General features: G+C 45.1%; 1 protein-coding gene across 1 annotated transcript; it reads left to right on the forward strand.

Moving 5' to 3' along the window:
* The first annotated feature begins 6745 nt into the window (after positions 1-6745).
* LOC127621657 (protein LDOC1-like) lies at positions 6746-7372 on the forward strand. Its single transcript, XM_052095343.1, has one exon. It carries the CDS (start codon positions 6746-6748, stop codon positions 7370-7372), a length of 627 nt encoding a protein of 208 aa, XP_051951303.1.
* Positions 7373-11764: the final 4392 nt, after the last annotated feature.

Raw genomic sequence — 11764 nt, forward strand, 5'->3', positions numbered from 1 at the left:
GTGGCAGCGGGGGCGTGGTCAAGTGCCCGTCCGAGGGAGAAAGCGGTAAGGGCGCTTACACCTGAGCTAAATTATGTTTAACACCTGTCTCTAATTTCAGTGAGCATGGGGAGAGCGGCATAAAACGGGCACAGAACCTCCAGACGAGAAGAGAACAACGTGTCAATCTAGTGTTGGCATAGACAAACAATAGTAATATTGATAAGAGATTTATGGTGCAGAGAAGTTTTGTTTTGTTCATAGAAAGACAAAAGTTTGTAAAATACCTGCTGTGACTATTAAAGGAACCCTTATTTTTGAAGAGCTCTGCGTTTCCATTCCTTCCAGACCTCTTCACAATATTCCTCAAAGAAAAAAAAGCAGGTCAGAAAATGAAGAATATACGATGGTGGACAGAAGAGTGAAATTAAGAAAAGAAACAATATATTCAAACAACTAAGGAAAAACATGAATATGACTAATCTTTTGAAATACATGAGAGCTAGAGCAAATACAAGAAGAATTATAAAGAATGCTAAAAAAGTAGGTTGGAGAAATTTCTGTTGAACAATAGGAAAAGATACATCTACGAATAAAATTTGGAATATGGTACAAAGAATGTGTGGAAAAGGTAAAATTAATTTCAAATACCAGTTTTAGTAGAAAATTATGTATACAGGAATAGGAGTGTATATTCCAGTAGTAAGTGTAGAAATTTCAAAAAGATTAACAGCTAAATTATCTATATATTCTGTAGAGATAACTGCCATCATAATAGGTTTAATATGGGTAGAGGAAACAAGACCTGACAGAGAAGTTATATGTTCTGATTCAGCATCAGTATTAACATCATTTTTATTTATTTATTTATTTATATCCTATATTTAACCAGGACGGTCCCATTGAGATAATACAATCTCTTCTTCCAGGGAGTCGTGGTCAAGACGGCAGCAGATATGTTTCACAATAAAGTTCAAAAGATAAATACTGCAAAAACACATAGTTGATATAAAATCAGATCAATAAACACAATTACAAGTTTCCTTTAAAACAGTTTGTAAAAGATCTTTAAAAGTGCTCAAAGGGGGAAGTATATTTAAATAGATTACATTTTGCAATTCATTCCATGCCCAAGGAGCATAAAAAGAAAAAGCTTTTTTACCTAATTCAGAATGTACCCTTAATTGGGACTTTCAGTTGAATTTGAATTGAAGATATTGTGCAGTAGCAGTCATTAGCTACCCGAAGATAATCCAGAGAATATTTGATGAATGAAATATTCATGCTCTTGTATCATATTCAAAGGAAAGGAGGGACAGTTGGATTCTGTTGGGTACCAGCATATAAAGGGATTCATGGAAATGAAGCTGCTGATGAGTTAACGAAGAAGGCTTTAAAAAGAAATTAAGAGGATATTAGAGTACCACTAGGTAAGGGGGATAATAAAATCTATTATTAAGAAACATATTAAGAAAGAGTGGCAAGAAATATGGGATAAGGACAAGAAGGGAAGACATTTATATAAAATAAAAAAACTGGTAGAAATTAATAACATAGAAACATGTGAAAAAATAATCTACAAATACTGAAGCAGTAAACTTTGTAAAACACAAAATTTATGTCACTGCTACGGGAGAGAAGGGAATTAATACAATATTTATACAATAATGGACATAAAGATAGGGAGTTGGAGTATCTATTAGGAATAGAGGTTAATAGAGATAGATTAGGATATAGGGTTTTAATACAATACATGTAGTGGACAGGTGTGAGTGGTAGAATTTTTAAATATCAAAGAACAGATATGTGTTGTGATGTGTCAATCTGGATCCAGGGGGACTCAGTGTGGAAGCTGGAGGAGCTGAACATGCAGCATCAGCTGACATCTGGGTCATGATGGATCTTTACTTGGGTAAAAAATATTTTTTTTATTAGGCCTATGGATTAAGACAGTGGTTCCCAAACGTTTTACAGTGGCATACCCCTTCAAACATTCAACATCCTTTCGCGTACCCCCTCTCTAACGATAAAATTCACACAATGTCATTTGAAAATATGTCTGTTTAACACAATTATCTTTGTAAAACAACTCCCTTATATTGAACATGTTATATTTGTACATGTTTTGTACATGTTTGGTAATCATATACGTATACTGAATAAATGGCTTGCCGATTGAGATGGGAACGCTAGATATGATATAACTGCATAACTTGAAAACTCCCCCATCATCGCGTCGTGGTATGCAAGAATAGCGTTCAATTCTGTGCCTGGAATTGCGCATCATTGCAGGTATGGCATTGCCGGCCGAATTCGAGCATTAATAATCTGTGCAATTGCGCGGTCAGCTCAAGGTGCTTTTTATGTCACATTTGACACTGTTAGCAAGGTTGAGCTCATTTGCTGAAAAAACACCATGCAACAATGTAAAAACATTACTGCGTGTGAACGTGGAAAATTATTTGGTGGCGCTGAATGTCTGACACCTGTTATCAAAGCTTATGGTATAAATACCATCAGAATCAAAACTCCCTATGCATCTAACCTTAAATACAATTTAAACTGAGAAAAAAATAAAATAAACTAAAATCGTGGCGACTGACATTTGCGAGTCTGGTAAAACAGTTATTTTACAAAATATTTTACTTGCTATCACTAAGCTACGTCACCTAGCGCTGGGATGGTGAAAAAATATATGTGTGCACGCACGACGCATGAGTAAATACATTTTTAAGCGCAAAATATCTTATTTCATTGCATATTTTTCTGACCTTTATGACACAAACATTTAGGTATTTCTACCAAAAAATACATGAACTGGGTTTGAATGTTATTTTAGACTGTGATGAAATTGAAAGAACGGTAAATCTCAGAATGTCATTGGCGTACCCCCATTGACAACGGCTCACGTACCCCCAGAGGTATGCTTACCCCAGTTTGGGAAACACTGGATTAAGAGAAAGGCATGGAATACGATGCATTAAACTGAACAGTAGGTAGCAGCTGTGTCCGAAACCGCCCCCCTATCCAAACGCCGGAGGTGGCAACTTTTACAAATGTAAGAAACTATTTTATTAAAACAAATAAATCTGTAAAATGATACACATTGATGGATTAATTTATAATTGCCTACTAACTCCGCCTAAATGCAATGTTTGACTCGAAACTAGCAAGGGTAATTTTTACGGTCGAGATTTCACGCAGCAAATTACAATTTGTTGGATTGTTCACATATATTATTTATCACAAAAAGGACATAAAGGCAGCATTCAGGTAATACATATGACGGTCTTCTGAAGCAATCAAATCAGTTTTGTGTGAGAACAGACCAAACTGTAACTCCTTTTTCGCTATCTCATATATAGTCTCCTAGCCAATCGTGATTTCAAGCTCAATTACACTTCATGTTACTTATTGCATGCCAGAATGCTAGATGGTGCCAGGAAGTGTAATCGATCTTGAAATCTTGAAGAGCTGAGCATGAAATCTAGTGCTAGGAGACTGTCAAGATTTATAGTGAAAAAGGAGTAAAACTTTTTTTTTTGTCTGTTCTAATCAAAAAGCTATTGGTCTTACACAAGCTATTTGCCCCCTTTATGCCTTGCATTGTATGGGGATAACAGATCATATTCTAAAATATTTTATTTGTGCTCTGTGGAAGAAATTCATACAAGTTTGAGAACACTTAAGGGTGAGTAAATGAAGAGTAAATTATAATTATTGGATGAGCTATTCCTTTAAAACCATACTGAATGACTTTATGCTGTCAGAGCCTTTTAAATGAAAATGTCATTGGCTATTACATGTATCTCTGTAAGATATAGCATTCTCTTCTAAATAATTTTTAGGTGCTAAGGAAGCCACCCACCTTCCTCATGGACTGTAACAGATTTGCCAGTTCTTGCTGTGAGATATTACCCCACTCTTCCTCCAAGGCACTTGAAAGTTCCCGGATATTTCTGGGGTGAATGGCCCTTGCCCTCACCCTCCAGTCCAACAGGACCCAGGCGTGCTCAATGGGATTGAGATCCGGGCTCTTTGCTGGCCATGGCAGAACACTGACATTCCTGTCTTGCAGGAAATCATGCACAGAACGAGCAGTATGGCTGGTGGCATTGTCATGAGGGATGAGCCTGCCATTGTCATGTCAGGATGAGCCTGCAGGAAGGGTAACACATGAGGGAGAAGGATGTCTTCCCTGCAACGCACAGCATTGAGATTGCCTGCAATGACAGCAAGCTCAGTCCGATAATGCTGTGACGCACCGCCCCAGACCATGACGGACCCTCCACCTCCAAATCGATCCCGCTCCAGAGTACAGGCCTCGGTGTAACACTCATTCCTTCGACGATAAACACGAGTCTGACTATCACCCCTGGTGAGACAAACCCACGACCCGTCAGTGAAGAGCATTTTGCCAATCCTGTCTGGTCCAGCTAAGGTGGGTTTGTGCCCAAAGGTGACATTGTTGCTGGTAAGGACCTGGCTTACAACAGGCCTACTAGCCCTCAGTCCAGCCACTCTCAGCCTATTGCAGACAGTCTGAGCACTGATGGAGGGATTGTGCATTACTGGTGTAACTCAGGCAGTTGTTGTTGCCACCCTTTACCTGTCCTGCAGGTGTGATATTCAGATGTACCGATCCTGTGCAGGTGTTATTACACATGGTTTGCCACTGCAAGGACAATCAGCTGTCCTTCCTGTCTCCCTGTAGCGCTGTCTTAGGTGTCTCACATTACGGATATTGCAATTTATTGCCCTTGCCACATCTGCAGTCCTCATGCCTCCATGCAGCATGCCTAAGGCACGTTCACGCAGATGAGCAGGGACCCTGGGCATCTTTCTATTGGTGTTTTTCAGAGTCAGTAGAAAGGTCTCTTTAGTATCCTAAGTGTGTCTTAACGACTGTTCCACAGGTGCATGTGCATTTATTGTTTATGGTTCATTGAACAAGCATGGAAAACATTGTTTAAACCCTTTACAAAAGTTATTTGAATTTGTACAAAATTATCTTTAAAGTACAGTGTCCTGAAAAAGGTGCGTTTCTTTTTTGCTGAGTATATATATATATATATATATATATATATATATATATATATATATATATATATATATATATATACTATAGTGTAATGTAATGTGTGATGGTAAAATGTGTTAAATGTGTAAACCATTCTTCTGGACATTAAAAAAAGTGATTTAAATAAACATAAGATACACAAATGATCCACTGACATCAGTGTATAAACTATATAAAAATTACAGAGCTGATGAAATTCATGAAGCCACACAGGTGAAATGTTCATGATAAAATGTCTGCGACAGCTCCCGAGTGCTCTCTGATGCATGGAATTTATGTCAGCGTCTGAAATCGCTCACTCATTTCGTTCACTCACTGCTGAAATATAGTGCACTCACAGCCATTAACTATATAGGAAATAGTGAATGAGTGGGCGATTTCAGACACAGCATCTGTCTTTCCTGCACTCATCTCCATTATCTCACAGGAGACAGATGATGTGAGCTTCACTGTCTTTTCTCATTGGCTGTCGCTGCACGATATTGCTCTGCATTTGCATCAAACTGAACTTTCTCAACTTTAGGCTACTTTGAGATGCCAAACGCCTCACCTTGAAAGTAGATGAGCGTAGACTACTGCAGTCAATGCATTATTGTCACGGTATTTAATCCTATGTCTCTTCCTTGTCTCGTGCCTTGTTCTTAGTGTGTGTTGTGTGGGTGCGTGAATGTGTGGGCGTGTTGTTTGTACCATGATTAGCGCTCTGCCGCAATCACTCCTCTCACCAGCTGTTACTCATTCCCATTCCCTTTAAATTCTCACCACTCTCTCATCTCCTTGTCAGATCGTTGTTTGTGATGTCCGGTGTTGTTCGCTCTTCAGAGTTCCAGTCCAGTTCTCTCGTTGTCCCTGTTTCGTGTCCTGTTTGCTGTTACCCGGATTCGCCGTGTCTGTTCAACACTTCTCTTCACTCTTCTCACCACGATCATCTGACCATTGGAGACTCTGCGCCACTAGACCATCACCCCGGACTTTTCCCCTATCTTCTCAATTTGACTGTCAATAAACTATTGTCAACTTGCAACTTGCTTCCTAGCTTCATTACGTCACAATTATAGGCACATAAGTGTTATCAGTAATGAGCATTATACCCCTAATTATATTTGAGCTGTTACTGATTTACAGATTGAGAATTGTACTATGTTAAAAGCAAATGCACTGCCAAGGAGCTGCGGGTCAAAGTAATTTGTGGCCAAGAAGCCGCAGAAAAAATATTTAAAGACTTTGACTCCCGCCAGGTCTCCTAAGCAACCAAATTGCCCCAGTTGCTAGGAATGGTAGAGTCACACGGGGTAATGTAACGAACGCTAATCCCCAAGTTCACCCCGCCCCCTCTAGCTCTCACACTCGCTCCCAATCACCGGAATATTAGTTTCACCTGCACTGTTCTTTTCCCCTATTTATACCCTGCCCTTTCTCCCCACAGTTGTTGGTTATTGTTTAGTTTACCCCTTCGCTTTGCCAGCTCTAGTGTTTCGCTAGCTTTCCCCTGTTTAAACTACTCTCTTGTTTGTTTGTTATATTCTGATCTCCCGCCTTCGACCTTACGCTTCCCTTTACTACGCTTCTTTGGATTTGCCCCTTTGTACTTTTGCCATTCTGCCAATAAAGCAGTTTTTCCCGACATTGTGACTATCTCTTCTTGTGCATGTTACAGAATAACCAACCCCACAAAATTTTGTCACAATGGATTCCGTGGAAAACCTCCAAGGCTCACTAGAGCGGATTTGTGCGGCGATTACTGCCCAAGGATCTACCGTGGGGAGACATGATCAAGCGCTTACAACCCAGGGGCAGCAGATACAAGAAATACTACAGACGGTACATGCTCTTTCTGATCAGCTTAACCCTGTTCCACCTGTGTCTGTCCCTGAACCCGTTGATGCTCCCAACGTGTTCCCGAGCGCATTGAGTTTTCAACCCCCCGAGAGGTTTGATGGCTCTTCGGACGCTTGCCAAGGGTTTTTAATGCAGTGCAGTGTTTATATGAAGTATCACCCCCTTTTACGCTCTGACAGTGAGAGAATTCATTTTTTGATCTCACTTCTCACTGGCAAAGCACGGCGATGGGCCACCGCGTTGTGGACGGCCGATAGCCCACTTCTTACTTCATACGAACAATTTTGCCACCAGATTGCCGTGGTTTTTGATCACCCTGCAGCTGGTAGAGATGTGGGCAGCCGCCTCGTGTTTCTGGCGTCACGCACCGCAGCCGATTATGCCCTTGATTTCCGCACCCTTGCCGCTGGCAGCGGGTGGAGTGACCCCGCTCTTCTAACTGTCTACCGCCTGGGTTTGAGCAGTCAGCTGTAGATGGAGCTAGCTTGTAGAGGAGAATCACTGTCGCTGGAGAATTATATTCAACTCTCCATTACGGTTGATAATCTCCTACGTGATCGTGCTTTTCGTAGTCCCTCAGTCATCCAAGAGCGTACGGTGGGCTCCAACTCGTCTCACCCCCCACCTCTCGAAAGCTCTTCCAACTCTGAACCCATGCAGCTTGGTCGCGCTCCGTTAACCCCTGCAGAGCGCACTAGACGTTTGACACAGAGCCTCTGTCTGTACTGTGGCAAACCGGGTCATCGTATTGCCTCATGCCCGGTCTGTCCCCAGCCTTCTACCTCCAGAAGCCAGGTTAGAACATCCGTCATTCTTAGCATTACCCAGAAACAAGTCTGCCTCCCTGTGGTTTTGATTTTTAATGATGTCTCCTTTTCTACCCTAGCCCTCGTTGATTCCGGGGCAGCGGGGAATTTTTTGGACGATAGCTTGGTCCAAAGACTTGGTATCCCACTTAGTCCGGTCGTGCCACCTCTCAAGGTTAATTCTTTGGATGGGGAACCCCTCGGATCGGGATTAATTTCCTTCAGAACCATGCCATTGTCCATCCAAATAGGCTTGTTCCACAAGGAGGCCATTCAGTTTTTTATTGTTCAGTCACCCAGGGACCCAGTAGTTTTGGGTCACCCCTGGTTGTCTCTTCACGACCCCCATATTTCCTGGTGCACGGGGGAGCTGTTGCGCTGGACTGACCATTGTTTGTCCCACTGTATTTCCCTTACTGTCTTCTCAACCTCCATCGAAAGCCCCGAGGTGAGATCTTCGGTCTCCATTCCCCCGGAGTATTCCTCTTATGCCGATGTGTTCGAAAAGACCCAGGTTAATCTCCCTCCACATCGTAGTGTGGACTGCACCATCGATCTTCTTCCGGGGTCCCCGCTCCCTAAGAGCAGAGTATACCCCTTAACGCTGCCCGAAACCAAGGCCATGGAGGACTACATCGACGAGGCGCTCAGTCTCGGCATAATACGACCGTCCACCTCCCCAGTAGCCTCAGGCTTCTTCTTCGTAGACAAGAAGGATGGCGGGCTTTCGCCCCTGCATCGATTACCGTGCCTTGAATAAAGCAATGGTAAAGTTCGCCTATCTCTTGCCTCTCATCCAACCGGCCCTTGAGCAAGTCAGCAAAGCCAAGATCTTCACCAAGCTTGACCTCAGGAGCGCATACAACCTCGTGCACATTCGAAAGGGGGACGAGTGGAAGACTGCATTCATCACTACCAGGGGGCACTACGAATACTTGGTGATGCCGTACGGCCTCGCTAACTCCCCTTCGGTGTTTCAGTTGTTCATGAACGAGATCTTCCGAGACATACTGGACCAATTCCTCGTCGTCTACATAGACAATCTTTTAATCCACTCCTCCACACTCTCGGAACACACCAATCACGTCTCCAGGGTGTTACAGAGACTTAGAGAGCACGACTTGTTTGTTAAGGCAGAGAAGTGTGCCTTTCACCGTTCCTCCGTCTCCTTTCTGGGCTATGTCTTGTCTGCAGGAACGATGAAGATGGAAACCAACAAGGTTGCCGCAGTCCTCTCCTGGCCGGAACCGAGGACACTGAAGGAGCTCCAACGGTTTCTAGGTTTCGCCAACTACTACAGGCGCTTCATCCGAAACTTCGGTAAGATCGCTGCACCCCTCACTGCTCTGACACGAGGCAACCCGAAGTCCCTCACATGGAGCACTCCCGCTCAGCAGGCCTTCCAAGCTCTAAAAGACGTTTTTACCACTTCCCCTGTTCTCCAGCAACCCGATCCCACTCTCCCATTCGTGGTAGAGGTGGACGCCTCTGAGGTGGGGGTGGGAGCAGTACTCTCACAACAACACCGGACTCCCGCTAAGCTGTACCCTTGTGCCTTCTACTCCCATAAACTGTCCTCCCCCGAACAAAACTATGACGTCGGGAATAGAGAGTTGCTGGCCATTAAGCTAGCCCTAGAGGAATGGCGTCATTGGTTGGAGGGTTCTAAGTTCCCTTTCATTGTCTTCACCGACCACAAGAACCTGGAGTACATTCGCTCAGCCAAGAGGTTGAACCCCAGACAAGCCAGGTGGGCCATGTTCTTCACCCGTTTCAACTTTTCTGTCACTTTTCGCCCAGGCTCCAAAAACACCAAGGCTGACGCCCTCTCTCGGCTCTTCAGCTACGGCTCTAAACCTCCGGGGCCAGAGACTATTCTCCCTACATCATGTGTCGTAGCACCCGTTAGGTGGGAATTGACGGAGGCCATCCTACAGGCTCAAGGCAATGAGCCCGCGCCTCCTCAAACCCCCCCAACAAGATGTACGTACCCACCATTATTCGCCCTCAGCTAATGCAGTGGGTCCATACTTCCCTTTGTTCCGGCCATCCGGGTATCACCCGTTCCACTGAGCTACTCGCGAGGAGATTTTGGTGGCCCTCACTCAAGGACGACGTCCATGACTATGTCCTTTCCTGTCCAGTCTGTGCCCAGTCCAAAACTCCTCGTCACCTTCCCGCTGGGCTCCTCCAACCGTTGCCCATACCCGATCGGCCGTGGTCCCACATTGCCATGGACTTCATCACCGACTTACCTCCCTCCGACGGTCGGACGGAGATCTTAGTGGTGATAGACAGGTTTTCAAAGATGTGCCACTTGATTCCCCTACCTGGACTACCCAACGCAACCCAACTGGCCGACCTCATGATCAACCACGTCTTCCGGAACTTCGGCATCCCCGAGGAGATTACGTCTGATAGAGGGACCCAATTCACGTCTCGATTCTGGCGAGCCTTCAGCGACAGACTAGGCATCCAGCTAAACTTCTCCTCGGGATACCACCCCCAAACCAATGGTCAGACTGAGCCTTAACCAGGAGATAGGTAAATACCTGAGAGCCTACTGTGCCCAGAACCAGGGTAACTGGCACACCTACCTTCCTTGGGCCGAATATGCCCAAAATAGCCTGGTCAGCTCTTCGACTCGCCTCACCCCATTCCAATGCGTCCTGGGCTATCAGCCACCCCTTTTCCCTTGGGAGGCTGATCCCAGTGACATTCCGGCAGTGGATGCCTGGGCCCAGAAGTGCACCCAGGTCTGGAGAGCCACCCATGACCGTCTACAACGCTCCACTCAGACCCAGAAATCCAAGGCAGACCGTCCAGGTCTGCCTTGGATTTCCAAGGCAGACCTGGAAATCCAACACCTCCAACACCTAAAGACGCCGACCCACTCCTATATTCCATCCGGGCCAGCGGGTGTGGTTATCGACCCGAGACATCCGTCTTCGTCTCCCGTCCAAGAAGCTGAGCCCTAAGTACGTCGGCCCTTTTAAGATTGTGCGGAGAATTAACCCTGTCACTTATAAATTACTTTTGCCACCCCGCTACAAAATCTGTCCTGTGTTTCATGTCTCCCTTCTTAAGCCCGTATTTTACAGCCCCATGTTCCCGCCCACTGCATCCCAGACACCCCCTCCACCACTCGATGTCGGAGGTCAGCCCGCATATACTGTCCAGGCCTTGTTAGACTCCAGACGTCGGGGTGGCCAGTTGCAGTACCTGGTAGACTGGGAGGGCTACAGACCTGAGGAACAGTCGTGGGTACAGTCGAGGGATGTCTTGGACCAAGCTCTCAAGCTTGATTACCATCGCCAGCATCCCGATCGTCCCGCACCACTTCCCAGAGGTCGCACTCCTCGTAACCGAGCGCGGCCGTCCGGAGCCGTCCGTAGCAGAGGGGGAAGTACTGTAACGAACGCTAATCCCCAAGTTCACCCCGCCCCCTCTAGCTCTCACACTCGCTCCCAATCACCGGAATATTAGTTTCACCTGCACTGTTCTTTTCCCCTATTTATACCCTGCCCTTTCTCCCCACAGTTGTTGGTTATTGTTTAGTTTACCCCTTCGCTTTGCCAGCTCTAGTGTTTCGCTAGCTTTCCCCTGTTTAAACTACTCTCTTGTTTGTTTGTTATATTCTGATCTCCCGGCTTCGACCTTACACTTCCCTTTACTACGCTTCTTTGGATTTGCCCCTTTGTTATATTCTGATCTCCCGGCTTCGACCTTACGCTTCCCTTTACTACGCTTCTTTGGATTTGCCCCTTTGTACTTTTTCCATTCTGCCAATAAAGCAGTTTTTCCCGACATTGTGACTATCTCTTCTTGTGCGTGTTACAGGTAACCTCCTCGTGATCACTTTAATGTGGTTCGCTCTCGGTGGGGCGCATGCTTAGTTGTGCGTGGTTGCCGCGGTGGATGGTGTGAAGCCTCCACACACGCTATATCTCCAATGGTATCTCGCTATATCTCTTGGTAACTTGCTCTACAAGCCACGTGATAAGATGCGCGGGTTGACGGTCTCGAATGCGGAGGCAGCTGAGATTCGTCCTCCGACACC

Source organism: Xyrauchen texanus, chromosome 3, assembly GCF_025860055.1.
Source record: "Xyrauchen texanus isolate HMW12.3.18 chromosome 3, RBS_HiC_50CHRs, whole genome shotgun sequence".
Classification (NCBI taxonomy): domain Eukaryota; kingdom Metazoa; phylum Chordata; class Actinopteri; order Cypriniformes; family Catostomidae; genus Xyrauchen; species Xyrauchen texanus.

Excerpts from the sequence above, each read along its gene's own strand:
- LOC127621657 (XM_052095343.1), top strand. The coding sequence starts at position 6,746 with ATGGATTCCGTGGAAAACCTCCAAGGCTCACTAGAGCGGATTTGTGCG.